General features: G+C 35.0%; 1 protein-coding gene across 2 annotated transcripts in view; it reads left to right on the top strand.

Annotated features, from left to right (window-relative positions):
- The window catches only part of GPC6 (glypican 6), a 1,192,747-nt gene that overhangs the window by 589,589 nt on the left and 580,378 nt on the right, over positions 1-22,780 (top strand). For both annotated transcript variants that reach the window (XM_037799716.1, XM_037799718.1), the window contains exon 3: positions 19,045-19,436. In XM_037799716.1, coding sequence (XP_037655644.1) covers positions 19,045-19,436 — 392 coding nt within the window. The remainder of the gene's footprint in view (positions 1-19,044; positions 19,437-22,780) is intronic.

Genomic DNA, 22,780 nt, shown 5'->3' with positions numbered 1-22,780 from the left:
GTCAAACAACTTCCTTTAAATAATCTAATAATATTCTGTAATTTTGCATAAGTTCTGTGGAGAACGTAGTCCCAGAAGACTTTTTTAAATTTAAGTTTACATTGCATATATAAATTTCACTTCCTTACTTTATAAAAGAAAAAATAGTTTATTAGTGTAAAACTGTCTTTTAAAAATCAACAAACTTCATACTACATTGTGAATAATTAAAAGTCAAGATTAATTATGAGATTGATGATATGCATATCTGTCATAAGAATTATATACAGTAATATATTTATTAACTTTCTTCAAAGTTGACTATTTTACTTTCTATTATAGTTTTGCTAATGGCATCCTACAGATGACTAACACATTTTAGAATTGTCAACATGAAACTGGTTTTGATTTTCCTTTCCCAGTTTCTTATCAGGAGGTAGCTGCCATCTTATATGAGACAGAAGTTCATTTCAAATAATGGGAAGCTAGTGGGCAGGAGAAATACATGAAATTTTTGTATGGAATACTCATTGCTTTGAGGAATAGTTTTTAGTCTTGGTCTTTTACTTTCTATTTATGCAGTGCTTATTCTTAATTTATGTCATTGATTAACATTCTTTGACTTTTGTTTCTGTGAAAATGTTAAACAGATACCAACATGATATTCAAAAGCACCATATGTTTTAACTCTTCATTTTGATTTTCATTAGACATTTATTTGAAATGGAAAACTCCAAATAAACTTCTTTTATTGTGAACTTTAACATATATACACAAGAGTGATAACTTTCAAATACGATATAACAGGTAGTAAAGAGCAAATTTCAAAGAATGTCGTGTGTCACAGTTCCACAACTTCAGCCATTTTCATTATGGTAAAATGTAACATACATACAGAAAGGTGTTACTTTCCATGTACAGCTCAACAAGAAGTTATATAGGTAATTTCAAAAATTGTTATAGGTTACAGTTCCACTGTTTCAGTGCTTTCCTTATTATGAAATATAGGGTATATACAGAAAGGTAAAGATTTTCAAGCATAATTCAACAAGTAGCAATAGAGCAAATTTCAAAGGATGTTATAGGTTACAGTTCCACCATGTCATTTACCTCCTTCCAGCTATTCCAACACCCCAGCATCTAAAAATATAAATATATATATTTATATAAAGCCTGAGTATTCATAGACCTTTGTTAAATCTTATCTTGTTTGTTGCTACCCCTCCCTCTCACTTAATCTCTTTCTCCATCTTCAGGGGTGTCTAGGCATTGACCACCCTAACTTGTTCATATTGAAAGGGGGTGTTCACAGTATGGGGAAGGGGGCTGCATTTGATTGGTGATCTTAAAGAGGCTCTTGCCTCTGGGTTTTAGGACTTGTCTGGCATAGCAACACTCTGGTGGACTTAAATTTCTGAGAGATAAAACTTAGTAAGGGAATCTTTTGTAGAATCTCAGGTAGGGACCTAGGTATTTGGGGATTACTTTTGGTAAGGGTGTGGCATACCGTGGCCATTTGGGATGTCTAACTGGAGCTTGCCTAAGAGAAACCTCCAGGATAGCCTCTCAACTCTATTTGGGATCTCTCAGCCACTGTAACCTCAGCTTATTAAGTTTCTTTTTCTCCCTTTTGTTCAAGTAGACATTTTCAATCCCTCACTACCAGGGCCAGACTCATTCCTGGGAATCATGTCCCACATCGCCAGGGAGATTCATTCCCCTGGGAGTCATGGCCCTTGGGGGTGGAGGTGGGGGGAGAGGTTAATGAATTTATTTCCCTAGTTGGGCTTAGAGAGAGAAAGGCCACATTGAGGTTCCCTGGAGGTGCCTCTTAGCATAATTATAGGAAGGCTCAGCCTCCCATTTACAGCCCCAAATTTCACAAGAGCAAGCCTCAAGTTGAGGGCCTGATTTATTAAGTACTGGGTCCCTAATTTCACTTATATATATTCTATCCCAAGATAGAATTGTCACTTAGTTGTACAGTCATCATCACTCTCAAGTTTAAACAATTATCATAATATAAAAGATTCAGAGCTCTTATCAGCTGATATTATTCATCCATAGTATTAGTATAGTGTTGGTAAGATATTTCCATTAAATATAGTCTATAATATGTAGTGGGTAGTTTTTCCATATACCATTCTGTTGTTAACTTTCGGCACTGATGTCATACCTTGTAAGTACATCATGCTAACACTAATTTAGGCTTGTGGTGCTACTCTGTGGGTTACATGGCTTTAAACAACCATTTACAAATATGCTCACCTTCAATGTGTCACTGATACTTATAATCCCATAAACCAGCCATAGGCACACCTGACCATTCCCATACCATTAAGTTCACCCTCATTATCATCATGTCTATACATATTAGATTATCATTCCCCCTTCACTAGGTTTTGTTTATCTCTAGGTCCCCATAAATAATCTTTTGAAACTTATAATTAAGGATCACAGTACTGACAATTATACCAAGTCATTTGTATGGTCAACCTGCATAGCCAATTTACCTTTTGAGTGCATTCAGTATAATTTAGGAAAAAGTGGAATTATCGGCCATGAGAGCTTTTCTCACATGTAATAAAAGTTTTTCCAAACTTTTCCTGTTCCTATTTTGGAACTGACTTTGGGCCCACTTATTTGACATCTTTGGCCCACTGAGCCAGAATCTGGCTTAGAAAGACACAAAAACTACTTTGGCAAATGATCTGTCAAGTGACCCATGAACAAAAGTGAGATTGGGTTGCCCTTTGAAATAAACCTATTTGAATTTTATTATCTCCAGAGCACCTTGTGTCTCTAATCTTGTGAAAGGTTAGAATTCTATCCATCAGAGCAAGATTAGAGTGGAGGTGGATGTCTGCTCTTGATGGTAACTGAATGCCAGCAGTTGGAGCTGAAAGAAGGAGATTTATTACCATCAGCAGTTCAAAAAGAGAGGGGGAAATGGGCACTGAGGGAGTCATATTTATGACAAAAGCCACCTATTCCCAGGCCTGGGTACTGAAAACAAAACAAAATGGAAAACGAGGGCTGTTGTACTGGTTAAAGCTGTGCAGAGTACTTTAAATAAATTCCACCAAAAGCAGAGCTATATTAAGCCTACCCTTTGCAGAGATCACCAGTTTCCAATATGGAGATACCTACTGGCAAACCATACTGATTGCTTTTGGGAGGTTTTTATGAGACAAAACAATAAGGATATCGTATCATCTTATAACATTTGGCTAATAACAACAAACAAGTTTACAATATTCACTGAAGTGTGAAGTAATAAGAATGTGGTATGAATAAAATAAAAACAACTTAATATATTTTGTGGGGGTTGCTATATATGAATTATATGGTTCAGAAGTTGAAATATTGAAAAACTTTGAAAGTTATTTGTAAACTTAAAATGTAGCACTGATCAACATAGCTGTCCCTTTTCTTGGACTTAATTTGATTTTGATGTTATGAAAAATAAGATGCATATGTTCAATGCTGTAGAATGTCTTAAAAGCTACTGGCACTGCATAATTGATAATTTATCCAGTGTTAAAAAGGATTCGTTTTTGTTGATTGCATTCCAAATGATCGGTGTCATGAAGTAAAATATCCATCATACAATGAGAGTTTGTTCAATATTTTTCTTTCAGAAGAACCCCGTAAATGACTAGCAAAGCAAATTTGATCAATTTAAACCATGTTTAAAAAAAATTAAAGCAAATGTTAAAGCAAATTTAAGCCAATGTTAAATTAATTCATTTAGGTCTTATGCCATAATACTTTAAGAAACATTAGATACCTACACCAGGATATATATTTTACATTCACTAATCAAAAGCATATCAGTACCTTTGAATTAAAACATCTGCATTGCCAAGAGGGGCTGATGTTCATTTCCCATTGACAGATTTTAATAAAATGATTCCTAAAGCATGACTCAGGGAAGTGGGGCCATCTCCAAACCCTGTACAACAAGCTCAAGTGTGACCTTCCTTGCTTTTTTAAATTTTTATTTCTGGTGTCAAACTGTTTATAACAACATTCTTAGAATTACACAAATATTATCTCATACTAATGTTCATCAAATCCCTGATAGAAAATGCTGTAGAGAAAACAAACAATGACTTTAAGTTCACTGAGGCAATGAAATCTAAGATCGGTGATCTTTTGTTTTTAATTTGGGCCAGCATCTGTAATTATGCATTATGGAATTTTATTGGCTACTGATTTCATCAATTTAGGAGATGTTTTCTATGTCTAGAAATAAATAGAAATTATCTATATTTAAAAACGAATTCATTCAAATACCCAAACAGCAGATGTTCTTATTATCAGTGAATAATTACCTAACCTTACTGGGGACCATTATTTTACAGCCAGCATGCTGTGCCTTAGAGACTACTTTTCATTTCTATTTTTATTAATTAAGTCATTTTTATTAATCAGCAAGAATCCACTAGATTTAGAGTCAAGAGACCCACATTCTATTTCCTGCAACTTGGTTGATGTATTCTGTGATTTTGAGTAAATTTCTTCTTTAATTTCTGCCCTCTACATGCTTTTACTTATTTATTTATTTATTTATTTACTTACTTACTTACTTACTTACTTACTTACTTACTTATTTTCTTGGTCTTAGTTCTTAGACTTCCCTGTGTAGGTTTATCAGAGAAAATCCTTTCATTTTATATTTTTAAATAGGTATTATGCATGTTATTAGGCAGTGTTTTTGTGTTCTTTAAAAGATCTTTTATTGTAAAATATTTATTATTGTTTTTCCAATTCTAAAAGCAATTTATGGTTATTGAAGAAATTTTGGAAAATTAAATAGAGAAGAAAATATATATCAATGATAGGTTTACATCCCATTGTAAACATTGTTTGTATTAAATTTTATTTTTCTCCATGTGTTAATCTTCTTTACAAAATTAGGATTGTATTAGATATATGGTATTCTATCTGTTATTTCTATTTTAATATTTTCTTATGTCATCATGTCTTATATTAAAGATGGGTTTTCCATGAATTTGGTAAAGCTTGTGTTTCAGGGCCCTTGACTTGAATAGGCCCCTTCCAAGGCCCTATACCTAGTCTTGTATTTATAATTTTGTTTCCAAGAGGCCCTCATAAAACCTGGGTCTGTTCCTGGAAGCGTATAGCATAATTAAGAGCAGGGACCCTGAAGTCAAACTGCCTGGGCATGTACCTCCTGCTCCATCACCTCTTAGCTATATTACCGTGGGAGATTACTTGACTTTTATATGCCTCGGTTTCTCCAAATGTAAAATGGTAAAAATAATAACTATCTCATGGGGTTGTTTACAAGATTAAATTGGTTGATATGTGTAAAGACTTTGGAACAGTAGCTGACCCATAGTCAGTACTCAGTAAGTGATAGCTTTTAAATAATCTTTAAAAATAATAATTATTATAACACATGGATATACCCCTTTTGGATAGGTGGATAGGGGATAGTGTCCCTATTACCTTATTATGGGATATTTAGATTTCTTTCTTTGAGATGGGAGGTTAATATAAATACTAATATTTCTTTTAAATACTATAATAAATAAAATAATATAAATAATGATGTGATGATATATCTTTGTATACAAATCTTAAATTTTAAAGTCAAATGGTTTCCTTTTATTAGTGTTATTTCCTACTGAACCATCTGTGTCATCTTTCTTTTTTAAAAAAATTGACTTCAGTAATAAATATGAAAACTCTTCTCACAAAATATAGCTAGTCAAAACATCTCAAAAATGGAGGTAGAATATAGTAGCATATATGACTACTTTAGTATTCATTTTGTTTTTTGAACTCACAATTTTTTTAAGTTAAATTCAGTTTCATTGAGATATATTCACATACCATACAATCATCCATGGTGTACAATCAACTGTTCATAATACCATCATATAGTTATGCATTCATCTATTTTTGAACATTCTCCTTACACCAGAAAGAATCAGAATAAGAATAAAAAATAAAAGTAGAAAAGAACACTCAAATCATCCCCCCCTCCCACCCTATTTTTCATTTAGTTTTTGCCCCCATTTTTCTACTCATCCATCCATACACAGGATAAAGGGAGTGCAATCCACAAGGTTTTCACAATCACCCTGTCACTCCTTGTAATCTACATTGTTATATAATCATCTTCAAGAGTCAAGGCTACTGGGTTGGAGTTCGGTAGTTTCAAGCATTTACTTCCAGCTATTCCAATGTATTAAAACCTAAGAGGTGTTATCTATATAGTGTATAAGAATGTCCACCAGAGTGACCTCTCGACTCCATTTAAAATCTCTCAGCCACTGAAGCTTTATTTCATTTCGTTTTCTATCCCCCTTTTGGTCTAGAAGATTGAACTTACAACTTTTATCTTAGTTTACTTTCACTTATGTAGCCATTAAGATGTTTGTTCTGTTGCACAAAATAAACTTTTCATCTAAGGACTTTTCACATGTTTTCAATATTACAGTTTTTTCGGTGTACCAGGAGAGAGATAATTTAATAACAAAGTAGATTTAAATTAAGACATAATATTTTCATAAAACTCTTTATGTTGAAGCTTCCTCCACTCAGCATTTCCCAGTGCATTCAGCTTCCTCCTCCTGTTGTCTGTTATGTGCTTAAATGGCACCCTAGTGGGCAGTCACTGGCATTCCCCTTACCCTCAGCATTAGCTGAGGTGCTGTCACGCCTTGTTCCTCCTTCTTCCCGTGGGCATCCCATGATGCCCCTCACCATGGTACAAGCCCATCCGACTGCAGTCCGTGAAGGCAGAGGGTGACTCAGGAGATACTATGAGGTGACAGCAAAGGAAAAGAGATGGAAGAGAAAGAAGAAGAGATTAGAACACTGCTGCCCACAAGGACCATTATCAGCGCTCCTCACATACTCTTGGTATCTGTTTGGCCAAGGCAACTCTCTCTTCACAGGGTCAGAATACTAGCTGTCCACTGGGCAGTAGGGGCAGAGGGGGAGGGGTTTAGGGAAATGAAGAGAAAAGAGAAGAAGAGATTTAGTGTGGCCAAGCAAAGGGCTTGCTGCCCGATGTGCCCAGAGGCCAATTCCATGACATCAGGATTTTGAGAAAAGAAGTTTTTCTTTCAGGGTCAACTAGCAAGAAGACAGGAGTTAAAAACTCAAATCCGTCTCCCTGATTTAAGAATTATGGTAAACTTAGAGGATGGAAACAAAGGATGGAAACAGTGATGGGGACTCAGGTTGGCACATTCTGCTTGGATGTTTACAGGTCTGTCTTAATATAATTGAAGAATACAGCTACCCGCATTTATCTCTGTTTTGAGGAACCCCTCACATTTTATTTGCTTCCAACAACTCCTCATCCCCATAATCTTGGTACTGAGGAGGGTGGTTTTGATTGTCTAGTATCCCAGGGGTCATTCAAGGAGGGTACTGCAGCGTTGTCTGTCTGCGCATGCTCCCTCAGCAGCTGAGTCTTGACTTGGCTAAGTTTAACTGCCTGTGAGATAAACTCAGAAAGGAATTTCAGTAGTTGGAGAGAAAGGAGTTCTGATAAGCAACAGGTTTTGGCAAAAATCTGTTGTTCCTTTTAGTTAGGACACCTAGCTACCTGCTGGTGGTTTCATCGACATTCCTCCTTCCCCAGCCTATATAACCACCATGATGCATGGACTAAAATGAAAAGGTGGAAGAACAAAGGTGCCCTGTACTGATACTCAGTCTCCGCTGTCCAGTGGGTCACCTTGAAGATAAGCTCCATTGGGAGCATGAAGACAATACAGGTACCTGGATCCCACTCCCAGAGCTTATGATTTAATTGGTCTGGGGAGCAACCTGCTTTAAGCTACCATCTTATTTCCTAATGTGGAATATTAAATAATATTACAGGAGTTAGGGCTCTATGGGTTGTGTTAGAATAATAAAAATAAGCAGATTCTCTCCTGGCAGGACCTTCAGTATGAAGAGGCATTGTTAGGTGCATTGAATCTCCATAGGAGCCAGTTTTGGATAGTTCAACTTTAGACTCTTCCTAACTGGAAGAGTCTTGGGGAGCTCTGATCTAGGACATCAGGATTTTCAAATGCCTCTGATCTCTACAGTCAATTGTATTTGTAATATTCAATTATAATATCCTTTATTAGAACCTCAGTTTAAAAAATGGAAATGATTATACATTTTTTTTTTCTTTCTCAAATATCAAAATAGATGAACAATGCCTTCAATCTTGGGGAGCTCTGATCTAGGACATCAGGATTTTCAAATGCCTCTGATCTCTACAGTCAATTGTATTTGTAATATTCAATTGTAAATAATATCCTTTATTAGAACCTCAGTTTAAAAAATGGAAATGATTATACATTTTTTTTTTCTTTCTCAAATATCAAAATAGATGAACAATGCCTTCATCTTACTTGCACTCCCCTCATACCTTTTTTTTGTCTTGCCATTAAGATTGGAGAGCAGAGTTGGGGTTCCCTTCCTGGGGGCCTTGCTGGTTGGAAAAAACAATACAGGTTTACCTTATTTGAAGAGCAGTCTTATTTCCTTAAAGGGTAACTAGCCAAATCATCAACATGATATAAGGTTTAAATACTGACTTTCCAGCTTTAAGTATGGTATTACCAAGTATATGAAAATATGATTTGTATATAACTGGTAAGGAATATGTGAAGATATTCATCTCTGTGTATATTTTTGGGTAATCCGTGTTTTCATTTAAAAATGTACATTTGATATATGTATCATAAAATGACATAAATTTTTTGTCAAATATTTATAGCATCTTTTTCTGTGCCATTCACTGTTCTAGACACTGTATCTATAATTCCAAGTTCTGTGACCACTTTTCTTATAATGGAAGCCACCCCTATGAGGAAAAGATATCAACTTTAGAGATTTGAACATGCTCTTTAGTCTGTTATCTATATCCAATAATTAGTATTAGTGGAAAAATTAATCACACAGAAAATTATTTTTTATTTTTTAATTAAATAAGTTTCACGTTTACAGATAAATCATATAAAAATATAGTGTTCCCATATACCCCTCTATTGTGAATTTTGCATCAGTTTGGTATCTTTGTTATAAATGATGAAAGAATCTTAAAATAGTGTTATTAACTGTAGTCCATAGTTTACTTAAGGTGTATTTTTCCCATATACAACCAAATAATTAAACCTTGTATTAGTAGAATTGACATCTTGATAGTCTTCCAATCCATGAACACAAAATGTCATTCCATTTATTTATGTCTTCTTTGATTTTTTTTTCCCAATGCTTTGAAGTTTTCTGTGTACAAATCCTTTACGTCCTTGGTTAAATTTATTCCTAGATACTTCATTCCTTTAGTCGCTATTGTAAATGGATTTTTTCCTTTGATTTCCCCCTCAAATGGCTTATTACTAGTGTATAGAAATACTATTGCTTTTTGCATGTTGATCTTATATCCTGCTACTTTTCTGAATTTGTTTATTAATTCTGGTAGCTTTGTTGTAGATTTTTCAGGACTTTCTATATATAGGATCATATTGTCTGCAAACAGGGAAAGTTTTACTTCTTTCTGTTCATTTTGGATGCTTTTTATTTCTTTTTCTTGCCTAACTACTCTGGCTAGCACTTCCAACACAATGTTGAATAACAGTGGTGGCGGTAGGCATCCTTGTCTTGGTTCAGATCTTAGAGGAAAAGCTTTCTCTCTTTCACCATTGCATATGATATCAGCTGTGGGTTTTTCAAATATGTCTTTCATCTTGTTGAGGTATTTTTCTACATTTTTTGTTTGTTGTTTGTTTTTAATCAAGAATGGCTGCTGGATTTTGTCAAATGCCTTTTTGCATCAATTGAGATGATCATGTGGTTTTATCGCCCTTCATTTTGTTAAGATATTATATTACATTAATAGTTTTTCTTATGTTGAACATTCTTGCATACCTGGGATAAAACCCGCTTGATCATAGTGTATAACTCTTTTGATGTGCAGTTGGATTCTATTTGTAAGTATTTTATTGAGGATTTTTACATCTATATTCATAAAAGAAATTGGTCTGTAATGGTCTTTTCTTGTAGTATCTTTAGCTGGCTTTGATACTAGGGTGATGTCAGCCTCATGGAATGAGTTAGTATTGTTCCATCATCTTAATTTTTTGCAAGTTTGAGCCAGATTTGTATTAATTCTTCTTGGAATGATTGGTAGAATTCACCTGTGGAGCCATGTGCTCCTTCTCTTTGTGGGGAGGTTTTTGATGACTGATTCAATCTCTTTACTTGTAATTGGCCTGTTGAGATCTTCTATTTCTTCTGTAGTTAGTATGGGTTGTTCGAGTGTTTCTCAGAATTTGTTTCATCTAGGTCATCTAATTTGTTTGCATACAGTTGTTTCTAGTATCTTCTTATGATCCTTCTATTTCTGTGGAGTCAGTAATAATATCACCCTCTCAAATCTGATTTTATTTAATTTATGTCTTCTCTTTTTTTCTTTGTCAGTCTAGCTAAGTGTTTGCAATTTTATTGTTCTTTTCAAAGAACCAACTTTTGGTTTTGTTAATTCACTCTATTGTTTTTTGGTTTTGATTTTTATTCTCAATTTCATTTATTTCTGCTCTAATCTTTGTCACTGATTTCCTATTTCTTGCTTTGGTATTAGTTTGCTGTTCTTTTTCTAGTTCCTGCAGGTGTGCAGTTAGGTCTTTGATTTTAGCTCCTTCTTCTTTTTTATTGTAAGCATTTAAGTCTATAAATTTTTTTCTCATCCCTGCTTTCACTGTGTCCCATAAGTTTTGATATGTTGTGTTCTTGTTTTCATTCATCTCAAGATATTTGCTGATTTCTCTTGCAATTTCTTCTTTGACACATTGATTTAATAGAGTTTAATAGAGTTTTATTTAACTACCATTTATTTGTGGATTTTTTAGTTCTCCACCTATTATTGATTTGCAGCTTCATTCCATTAGGGTCAGAAAATATGCTTTGCATAACTTCTATCTTTCTAAATTTATTGAGACATTTTTTGTAATCCAACATGTGGTCCATCCTGGAGAATGATTCATATGCACTTAAGAGGAATACATATATACTGTTTGGGGTGCAATGTTCTGTATATGTCTGGTAGGTCTAGTTCACTTATCATATTCCAGTTCTCTGTTTCTTTATTGATCTTCTGTCCAGATGTTCTGTCTATTGATAAGTGTGGTATATTGAAATCTCCAACTATTATCAGAGAGGTATCTATTTCTCCCTTTATTTTTGTCAGTGTTTGCTTCATGTATTTTTGGGGCTCCATGGTTAGGTGCATGAATATTTATGATTGTTATTTTTTCTTGATGGATTCCCCCCTTTTGTTAATGTACCATGTTCTTCGTTGTCAGTTATAAAAGCTTTTGACTTGAAGTCTATTTTGTTCAATATTAGTATAGCTACCTTAGTTCTTTTTTTGGTTACTATTTGCATGGAGTATCGTTTTCCATCCTTTCACTTTCATCTTGTGTCTTTGTGTCTAAGGTGAGTCTCTTTTATACTTATCCATGCTGCCAATCTGTTTCTTTTGACTGGGGAGCTAATCCATTAACATACATTGTTATTATTGTAAAGACAGTACATCCTTCAGCCATTTTGTCCTTTGGTTTTTATATGTCATATATATATATATATATATATATATATATATATATATATATTCTCTCTTTTCCTTTATTGCAACTTCCTTTTCTGTATAGTTGATATTTTGTGGTGTATCTGACTAACCACTTTTCTCATTTCTGTTACAATATATTTATTAAATACTTCATTTGTGGTTGCCCTGGGGTTTATATTACACAATTTACATCTATAACATACTAATTTGAAAAGATACCAACTTAGCTTCAGTAGCATACATGTTGTCCACTCCCATATCCCTCTGTTTCTCCTCTTTATGTCTTTTTTTTTTTTTTTTTGGTCCTACTTTACCATTTTACATTTTGCATGTCCATTATCTGGAAATATATCTTTTTCTTGTTCAATTGTATTCTGAATCTTATAGAAATTAAAGAGTAGAGTTGTATATTGAGGGTACATTACTATTGTGTTTTCCATTTACCCTTTTAGTCAAACTTGCTGATGAACTTCATTTCTTCACACTATTCTGAGCCACTCTCCCCCCCGTCTTTTCCTTTCAACCTGCAGAACTCCCTTTAATCATTCTGTAGGATGCATCTTTTCTTGGCAACCTAAGTTTCTATTTATCTGTGAATCTTTTAAAGTCTCCCTCATTTTTGAAGGACAGTTTTGTTGGATAAAGAATTTAGGGCAGGCACTTTCTTTCAGTGCCTTAAATATAAATATCACCGCCTTCGGAATGCAAAACACCAGAAATGGATTGGCTTTTATAAAAGGGGGTTTATTTGGTTACACAGTTACAGTCTTAAGGCCATAAAGTGCCCAATGTAGCGCATCGACAATCAGGTACCTTCACTGGAGGATGGCCAATGGCATCTAGAAAACCTGTGTAAGTTGGGAAAGCATGTGGCTGGTGTCTGCTTGCTCACAGGTTGCATTTCAAAATGGCATTCTCCAAAATGTCTGCATCAGCTTCCAAGGGCCATCTTCAAAATGTTTGTCTCAGCTCCAGCTAGCTATGAACGCCTTCTCTCTGAGCTTATATAGTGTTCCAGTAAACTAAATAACACCCACGCTGAATGGGGGGGTCACACCCCCATGGAAATTATCCCATCAGAGTTATCGCCTACGGTTGGGTGGGTCTACATAGACACTGAACATCTACATGGATACTGAACCAATAGGTTCCAACCCAATCCACACTAATACATCTGCCCCCAAAAGAATGCATTGAAGAATATGGCTTTTTCTGGGGTACATAAATATACAAACTGACACATTTGCCCTTTATCATGTTGAAGAAATTTCCTTCTATTCCTATTTTTCTAAGTGTTTTTATCAAGAAAGGATGCTGGATTTTGCCAAATGCCTTTTCTGCACAAATTGAGATGATAATGTTTTCCGCTCTTCATTTTGTTAACATGGTGTATTGCATTAATTGATTTTCTGAAAGTGTGGAACCACCCTTGCCTACCTGAGATGAAATGTAGTTGATCATGGTATATGATTCTTTTGATGTACTATTGGATTTGATTTGCATTTTGGGATAAATTGTTACTGTGACGATAATGTTATATAATTTTGTCATCATTTGTTAAAAGGAGTACTGAGAATGTACATCTTACACAAAAGTGCAAGTGATGTTTAAGAAAAAATACTAAGACAATATAGTAGGATATCTATTCAAAATAATTATTCTCCCATTTCCCTTATATAATTTGTATTTCAACTTGTTAATATGAAGAAATAGAAAAATGACATGTCCTTGTTTATTAAAAACAATCAGACAAAACCCAAAACTGAGTTTATTCAATGCAATTGATTGGCTATTGAATTTTTACTGCAATGTGTGGGACTCAAAAGTTGTTTGAAAGTTAACTCCATTGTGGCATCCAAGGCATCACTTAATGAGATATGTGAGTGAATGTCAAAGTTGTCAGCTTGGTCAGATTATGGCCTATGAGGTCAAGGCCTGGTGGTGCCCACTGCAGGACAATCAGTGATCAGGCCAGGCAAGGCATGGCTTAGGGCAGGCAGAGCCTTTTAGGTCTGGTAGAGCAGAATTGGTAACCTGTTTTTGAGCAGAGGCCCCAGGGTATGTTTTATATAGATGCATATGAACTTGGAGCATGGGAGGATATGCATGTTTATATACATGTGAATATTTAAGAATATGAAGGATGACTAAAGGAAAAATCAGATATGAAGTGTTCTAAGATGTGGTTCCTAGCATCTCTCTCCTTCTGACATGAGTCCACAAAGAGATAACTATCCAGCTGGAGTCCAGGCCAGGTGGACTCGGGATGTATTTCATTGGATGCTCATGTTCATCCACTTATTTATTCATTCACTCACTCTTTTAAGGCCCAATCGTGTGACAGGCACCATATATGGTAATCATAATATTGACCACCAGGAATTTTACCCATGGATGTAATGTATTTCACTTCCTTCCGTTTAAAGCATGACTCATCAAATTTATCTTTTAAGTAAATGAGGAGGTTGATGAGGTGTGGAAATGTGTTGGTTTTGTCTTGGAAAGTTCTGATGCCCTTCTTGTAGGCCTGTGGAATTTATCAGTAGAGGCGTAGCTCTCAAGGGAGGAGTGATTTTGACCCCATCCCCAAGGGAACGCTTGGCAATGTCTGGAGGCAGTTTTATTTGTCACTGCTGGGCATGAGGGGACTACTAACTTATCTTGTGTAGAGGCCAGGGATCCTGTAAACCTGTTTCTGTGTTTAGGAAAGCAAAGTTAGTATACCTGCTTCCTCTGGGAGGTCAACTGTAAACATCCTACCATGTACAGGACAGCCAACAACAGAGAATTATCCAGCTCAATTGTTAATGCTGAGATTGAGACACCTTGTTGTAGAGGAGGAGCATGGGACTTCTAAATACCATATAAACTATAACTTGCTAATGGTAGCCCTTTGGGTGGCAAGGCCTCTCTCAACTACACCAAGCTTTACCTCTTATTCCAAAGTCTCACTCCCTGGGGTGTGGGAAGAAATAGGCCATTTAGGACCATGTTTTTTCACCCTCAATAGAGCTCCATCCTCAAAGTCCAACATACAGCAGAGTAGAACAGAGTAAATGACACTGTACATATTCTTCCATTAATGCTTCTCATTAACTCAGCATTTTCCTTCTGGTTATGCAGTTTATTATTTAAACAAGGTGAGTTTTGAAAGGAAAAATGATCACAAAAGATGTACCTAAAGCTGGCTGATGTATATAGAATCAAGAAGGGCACTCCTACTCACTTGACCTTGGAAAAGGCATGGTTGGCAAGGAGTGATGGTAGTGGTGGTAGCTTTACCAGGTGTCTTTAGAACATACCCTGTTATGATATCAGCTTTCCAAACCATTTTATCCTCCATGCCAGCTCCTCCACTGAGTCACTCCTCAGCCAAAGTGCATGGTCTGGGCTGACTGAACTGATTTGACATGCTATTGGTGGTGGGGGTGGGGGATGGATGTGGGAGATGGAGGTGGGAGACGAAAGATTAGGAGAGAGAAATACACACACACATTTACACATTTACATGTATGTGTGTGTTTCTGTGTTTAGGAAAGCAAAGTTAGTATACCTGCTTCCTCTGGGAGGTCAGCTGTTATCTGTAATCATGTACAAATATCAATATGCATAAATGTAATATCCAAAGCTTTTCACTTATTGGGTTCTGGGATTACATAGATTTAATCATTTCACTATCCTGAAACATTTGTTTGCATGAGCTTTCAATGCGGAATACTTCGGAGAGCATGAGAATAGAATAGAAAAGCACTATGATTTCTAGATAAATGCTATATAGTGTTTAATCCAATTCCCATGCCCAAGCTACTGCAGAATATGTTTATCTATAGTAGTTTTAATAAGATATTTCCAACTCAAGCGAGAGAAACTTTTTGCAGTTTCGTGTGGACTCCAAATTCCTAGAGAGCCTTAGTCTGCCTTCGCCCTCTTCCTTCAGCTTCCCTTTGGCCCTGTGTGTCACCTTACACTTCTTTCAACTCATTTGGGAGGCTTCATTTGAAGTGAGCTCTTGGCTCCTAAGAGTTGATTTTTCCCCCTAAAAGGTCTCTCCAAGCTATCAGGCAGCATCTCACAGGCCTTCCTTTCGTTTTTGAAATAGTAGCGTTTTTTATCTACAAAATTGTTCTCCCACTTGAGGCAGTCTGCCCAACAGCAAACAGATGTTCACATTCAGATCTCCCCTCTAGATGAATCAAGTTTTCCCAGAGGCTAATGCTGGCTGGAAAACTTCTTTCTTGCACCTATGAAGCATAACTGAGCCCTAAGCAACCACCTTTGATGTGTATTTTGTGATTGGGGAAGGAAAAAAAAAATCAAATAGCATTTCATTCTGCCAGACTGTTTATTGAAGATGAGACTTTTGTTGACTGAAGGCTTAATTCGATGTAAGTTTTGTCCTCTCCTATTAAACAAAAGGTCAGATTGAGATTGCTTTCCCTTCTATTGCTCTTTAAGTTTGTTCTCTGGGTTGTTGTTTGGACATAATACTTCATCAACAAAATGGATCAAATAACTGTCTTCCAAATCTCCATCTTGTTTGGTTTGTTGAGAAACAGTTTTTAGGTACGTGTAAAGCACTTTGTGCAAAAAGTCAACCTTCAAAAGGTGGAAGACTAGTCTATGGGTACAGTGGAATGACATGAGTATACTTATTTTGGGAGGGCATTAGTTTTGCCTCAGTACCTTGGATACCCATCTTTCATATGATATATGATCAATGTACCTTAAGGTAGCAACATTTGTCATAATTGGTTGATAGATTGTCGTCTTTCAATACCAAATATTAACTTTGACTATGAGATCACTAAACCATATAATGATTTTGAACAAGGAATGATAGTTTGACTTTTGAGAACCATTGAAACTAATAGCAAATTTTTGTTCACTCTGACTGCTTGAGACAATGACCCACGCTTAATAAAAACACTTAAGTTTGGAATCTAATTAAATATTTCTTGAGCTATAATTTTTGAAATATGGTAACTTTGTTTCTATATTCAATTACTAATACTGATTCTGACATAAGTAAACAAACCACAAGACACAGTGAGCAGGATGTTTGCTTTTAACTAGTCATCTTCAAAGTGGGCATAAGCCCGATATTTCAGTTTCCCTGTTGTAGGGAAAAGCCTAAGAAGCATTACCTTCAACAAAAGAAAAAAAAAGGGAAATCAGCCCAAGAGACAAGGATTTAAACCTCGTACTTCAAGCTTTGGAATGCAACGAGGACCTGAAGATTTGTTTCCCTTATTATTTTTTTTTTTTAGCTCTTTGCAAGTCCAGACCACATTATTGATTACTGACTATTCATTGCTGAAGGCAGTACTCTGTATTCAATAAATTAAGCCTTAATTCCTGACTCCAACAAAATAATTGACCTGAAAAAGAAGATGAATGAATAGGCTGTTTTGAGCTCATGATTAGAATCCACTTTCCAGTCCCATTATATTCTTATTTTTCAATTCAATGATTTTTTTAATTCGTTTCTAACTTCTTTCAAAATATATATTACCCTGTTCCTATATCAACAAGGTCAAGCTATTTTCATCCTTGATTTCAAAATTCAAGGGTTTTACTTATGATATTTTATACCTAGGCATTAATATTAATAATTTAATACAGTGTCCATTTTAGGACAAACTTGGTAACTGGTATTTCTGAAAAAGTTCTGAAACATTCCAGATTTCATAAAAACATAAATAACATTGATATATAGCATTCTTAAATATTTTGATAAATTGATCCTTTGACAATTTTGGAAACTTTGCCCTATCTGCTTCAACACTCATTTTCCTTATAGCATTCTTGAAGATCAGGGAGCTTTAATAATATTTAGTCTGATTTTCACTTTTAGAAAAAATAAAAATGAGAAATAATTGGTGACTTCAACAAGATCACATAGGTTTTATAAGCCAAGACTTTTAGATAATTTCTCAATTTTTGCCACCATTCTAACAACAGAATCTCTACATTTAGAGAGAAAATGTATTCTTTTATAAGAAGAGGTAAACAAGAAAACAAGAGTCCTTTTTAAGCCTTGGTGCTTTGATTTTATTGGAAAAAAAAATGTGAACTAATCATTATTTTAAACACTGTTTAATTATCAAGACAATGGTTCAATTCTGTAATATTCAGAATTGAAATAACTAAATCAAGTGCTTCTTTAGCTAACTTCTGATAGAGTAGATATTAAGTACAGTTTCCATGGAACCCATAAAGCAAAATTCATTGCTTTTTCCCTTCCGTGTCTTGGGAGAGAAGTCCCTTCCTCCCAAAGGGAGAAGAGTCTTCCTTTTATTTCTTCTTGGATTCCTTGAGGCATCTGGGACTTGATTTGTTCCTGCATTTGTTGAGAAGGGACAGAGGTTCAGGGAATAAAAGGGGAATATGAAGAGGTAAAGCAGAATCACTGTATCATTTAGGAGCTTGGATCCATAATTTAAGAAGGATTATCTTTCCTTAGCCTCTCCCCATCCCAATTTATGTTCTCCAAATGGGATAAAACTTGAAGTTGATCTACTCAGGCTCACTTGTGCAAATGGATAGGTACCTCCACACACACCAAATCTCTGTTTAGGGAGCCAAATGTTAGAGATAATGAAGCTAACAGGATCCAGTGACATTAATTTCTGTCTCTTTTTGTGTGTCCCATAAGTAACACTTATGTGTTATTCCAGGATAGAAGAGTTTCTTTCTTGGTATAAGCTTTTTCATTTAGAACCTCTAAACAAAAAAAGCCCTATTGCTATATTTTATTCAAGTTCTGTATAACGATAGTATATATTTATCATGATAATCCCAGGTATTTGGCTTTCTCATTCATTATGGCAGCCTGAATTATGTTTATTATTCCTTTAGTATTGAGAGAATTTAATTGAGTTATGAGTCTATGAACACTGATAATTGATTCCTATATAGAAAATCCAACAAGTCCAAAATGTTACATACATTTGAATACCCCATAGGCAAAATATTCCAAATAAAAGCAATTTAATTGAATTTAATCTTAGAACAAGTTTATAAATAGCTGGAGCAAATTCATTTATCAGTATGCATGTGTTATTATGGTAGTGACAATACTTTGCACATTATATTTGTAACATATTTGGATTTGAGTTTATATCAAGCCATAGAATTTTCTAAAACTTAATAATAATTGAAAAAAGAATTGTACTATTTTAAAGGAGTATTTAAATGATGAACTCCTACTGTTAATGGATGCTCTTCCAAATGAAAATCACATGATTTTCTGTTTCCTTTGACTCATAGAAGATCATAGACACAGGTAGAAATCTCATTTAAAATATTGTTTCATTCGTTTGTTGATTCCTTGATCACAGGATAATTTTTTATATGAAGATGCCTATTAAAAGCAATTGTTTTTAAGGTAAGTAGATATCTTGGTTTTCTAGATTTCATTAATTTACCAAGCTTTCTTGTTTTACTGGCAGAATTTTTCCGGGAGCTCCTGGAAAATGCAGAAAAGTCACTAAATGATATGTTTGTGCGGACATATGGAATGCTGTACATGCAGAATTCAGAAGTATTCCAGGACCTCTTCACAGAGCTAAAACGGTACTACACTGGAGGCAATGTGAATCTGGAGGAGATGCTCAATGACTTCTGGGCTCGGCTCCTGGAACGGATGTTCCAGCTGATAAACCCTCAGTATCACTTCAGTGAGGACTACCTGGAATGTGTGAGCAAATACACAGACCAGCTGAAGCCATTTGGAGATGTGCCCCGGAAACTGAAGATCCAGGTCACCCGCGCTTTCATTGCTGCCCGGACGTTTGTCCAGGGGCTGACTGTGGGAAGAGAAGTTGCAAACCGAGTTTCCAAGGTAATTAAAAGTCTGCTTTTAAATGGTCTTCTGTTTTTACTCTGTTTTAAAACAACTACTAAAAAAAAATGAAGGTAAGAATTCTTATTTATAGTGGTCCTTGCTTTTAGATATATCAGCTAAATGTCAAAGCTTAATTCTGAGTTTAGTTTTGTCTTTTTTCTTGGTTGGTGTTTGAGAAGACAAGATTCCAAGCCATTCTATGTGGTTTTTGGAACATGTCAATATTTATCAGCAATGTAGCAGAGAAGCTGTTATTAGGAATGGTGCAAAAATAGATGTCTTGGAACTGTAATAACTTGTCATTTCTGATCAGAGTTTTAAGGATGATAAATACTCAGGAAACAGCCCATTTATAGGCTGTAATCCTCCAGGAAGTCACAATGTGCTGGTCTTCATCAGGCCTGCAAGAGGAGACAACTTGTTGCTCAGAACAGCACCTGGCCTTCCTTCTTTATCACAGTTGCCAAGAGGCCAAATTCCTTAATAGTGAAGGAAGAGACTTCTGTTGATACCTGTAGAACTAGATTAGGGAGGACTAATAAATACAAATTATGGATTCTGGCCAAGCATTCTTTTGTTGTCCAATGTCTTTGTAATCCAATGCTGTGCATTGCATTGAGCTCCTGAGAAAGATGGATCACTAATATGCTTTTGTACCTTTCCTTGAGGATATCTTTAAAACTTTAAATGCAAGTGATCTATCTCCATTGCTCTCTTAACACTGAATATGTCCTATGGAGAGAGATTTGCCTTTGTTTAACTTCTTCCTTTTCTCTTATCCACTCTTAATGAGATGAGCCTGCCCATTTATGAGGTCAGTCCACCCAATAAACTGAAAGACAATTCCTTTAAGAGGTAAAGCAAAAACAAAACATCAAAGAAATCTGGTACAGTGTCACCCAAAGAAGGCCATATTTGTACAATGATTATTGCCAAACACTACTTTTATATTGCAGGACTGTGCCAAAGAGCACAAAGTATTTTTCATATCTTTTGGTACTATGTTGATATGCTTCTTACTTTGCTACTTTGATCTCCTAAATATTTACATCTTGGCATAAAGACCATGTATACTCAGAAAAATTGTTTCTCTAGGGTACTATTTGTAGAATTTTTAGGAATCAATTTTTAAATTATCATTACTAAGTATTTTATTTGAATATATGGAAGGAATATATTCAAGAAGGCTCTCAAGGGAACAATTACTGGGGATTTAATAATATAAAGTGCATACAACTTTGACATAAAAATTGATGCTTTTCTATTGAAGATCACAATTTTCTGGATACTAAAGGAATTAGAGCCCCCAAAAGTGCATTAACAAGGAATTGGTCAGGTGGAATAGCAAGAGGATATTTGATCACCTGAGGAAAGTCTTTAAAATATAAATAAACCTAGAAACCAAATTTGTGTTCCATATTTTCTTGAGCAGGTAGATTTCATTGTTAAAAATACAGTAAAAAGAAGTTTAGTCACAGGGGCTTTGTTTTTGGTGAAGAATGAAATGTCTAATCAGTTTTTGAGAATCATTAGGTAAGAAAATCAAAGTGGATTGAAAAATGTGACTTAAGACTGATTTGTCCTATTTGTTTATATGTAATTCTGCCTACATGTGTATAATATTTAGATGCATATATTGTGATCTTGGGAGGTTTCAGTGAGAAAAGAGAATATTTTCTGGCATAGTATCTGAAAGGGAGCAGGGAGCAGTGCCCCTTTTTTGTTTCTCAGGAGTAACATTAACACTGCATAGAGATGTTGGTACGTCCCTTTCCTCATTCCCTCACTGCTTCATTCTGAGGTTTCTGTCCACCAAAAGTTATCATGCTACTCTTCTTTGTCAAGGTTGACATCATGGATGTTGACATCAATATAGTGTGAGCTTAAACTGCTTTGATATAAGTCGTAAGGGATCTGTTCTGTTTCACCATGAACTCTCTCTGGTGACTAGCGTTCCTTTGCAAGGTAGTTGTGGGTTTGGGATATAGTTCATGGGCATGAAACTATGGAAAGTTCATTGTTCTATGTGGTTTTTGACTTGTCAGACCTGGGCTTTGTTAGCCCTAAACAACTCAAATCATCAACCCTGTGCTGGCATCTGGGCATCAACATATATATATATATATATATATATGCCTTGGTTTAAAAGAAGCTGAAAGTAGCCATCAACAGATGGATGGATAAACAAAATGTGGTTATATACCTGCAATCAAATATTATTCAGCAGTAAAAAGGAGTAAAGTTCTGGTCCATGCTACAGTTTGGATAAACCTTGAAGATATCTGTTGAATAACAGAAGGACAAATATTGTGTGAGCCAGTTTATATGAAATACCTAAAATAAGCAAATACATGGAGACAGAGAGTAGATTACAGACTAACAGGGATGGGGTTGGGTATTGGGAATGGGAAGATATTGCTTGATGGGTACAGGGTTTCATTGAGATGATGAAAAAGTTTGGGTAATGGATTTTGGTAAATGTAGCACAATATTGTGAATATAATTAATATTCCTGAATTGTACACCTAATAGTTGTTAAAATGGGAAATTTTGCATTTTATATGTGACCACAATACAAATTTTATAATGAAAAATAAGAAAACAGTTAAAATATAATAATAAAGCACATCTATTTATGCTCATTGTGTTCACAAAAAAGAAAAAGAAGAAGAAGGGAAGAAGGAGTTGAGCAAATTGTTCTCAAATAATTTATGACCCAGGGATTTCAGTATTTGGCCAATAAATTTTTTCACCTAATCATTACCAGATGGTCTTTAGCTGACTAAACCAGAAATGCCTCTATTTGTACTAAGATGATTTCCAGCACCCAAACTATTTTTTAGAATAAGAAAAATTACTAAGACGAAATATATTAAGAGAAGAAACAAGAATTATGTTTTGGGTTTAATCCCCGTTCATAAATCTAAAAGTTCATTGTGGTCTATTAATTGAGTGATTTAGAGCTGACAAAAGGATGGCAAACAGTTAAAGAATTATAAGCAAAATTCCAAAATGGAGACCAGCAACCTAGCTTTTCTCCTGCATCCTGATTTGGAAGAGTTTTTTCATTCAGTTTCTCTCTTCACTTACAGTGATTTCTTAAATCTTGGAAGGTATCATTAGTAGCTTCTAATTAGTTGTTTTGACTGGAAACTATCTCTTTAGCAAAACACAGCAGTTTGACACAAATGTTTTGACAAAGCACTATAAGGGATTTCCTTAACTAGAAGAAATGGAACACTACCTTGTAAGGATCAACATAATTCTTTTTTAAAGAATTATGTTTTACATTTTATAGATACATTTTCTTTTTCTCGCTTTTGGATGAAGCAAGTTAGTTT

Source organism: Choloepus didactylus, chromosome 12 (genome assembly GCF_015220235.1).
Source record: "Choloepus didactylus isolate mChoDid1 chromosome 12, mChoDid1.pri, whole genome shotgun sequence".
In the NCBI taxonomy this organism is placed as follows: domain Eukaryota; kingdom Metazoa; phylum Chordata; class Mammalia; order Pilosa; family Megalonychidae; genus Choloepus; species Choloepus didactylus.
Note: the sequence above shows the minus strand (reverse complement) of the source record. Positions and strands in the feature narration are given on the sequence as shown.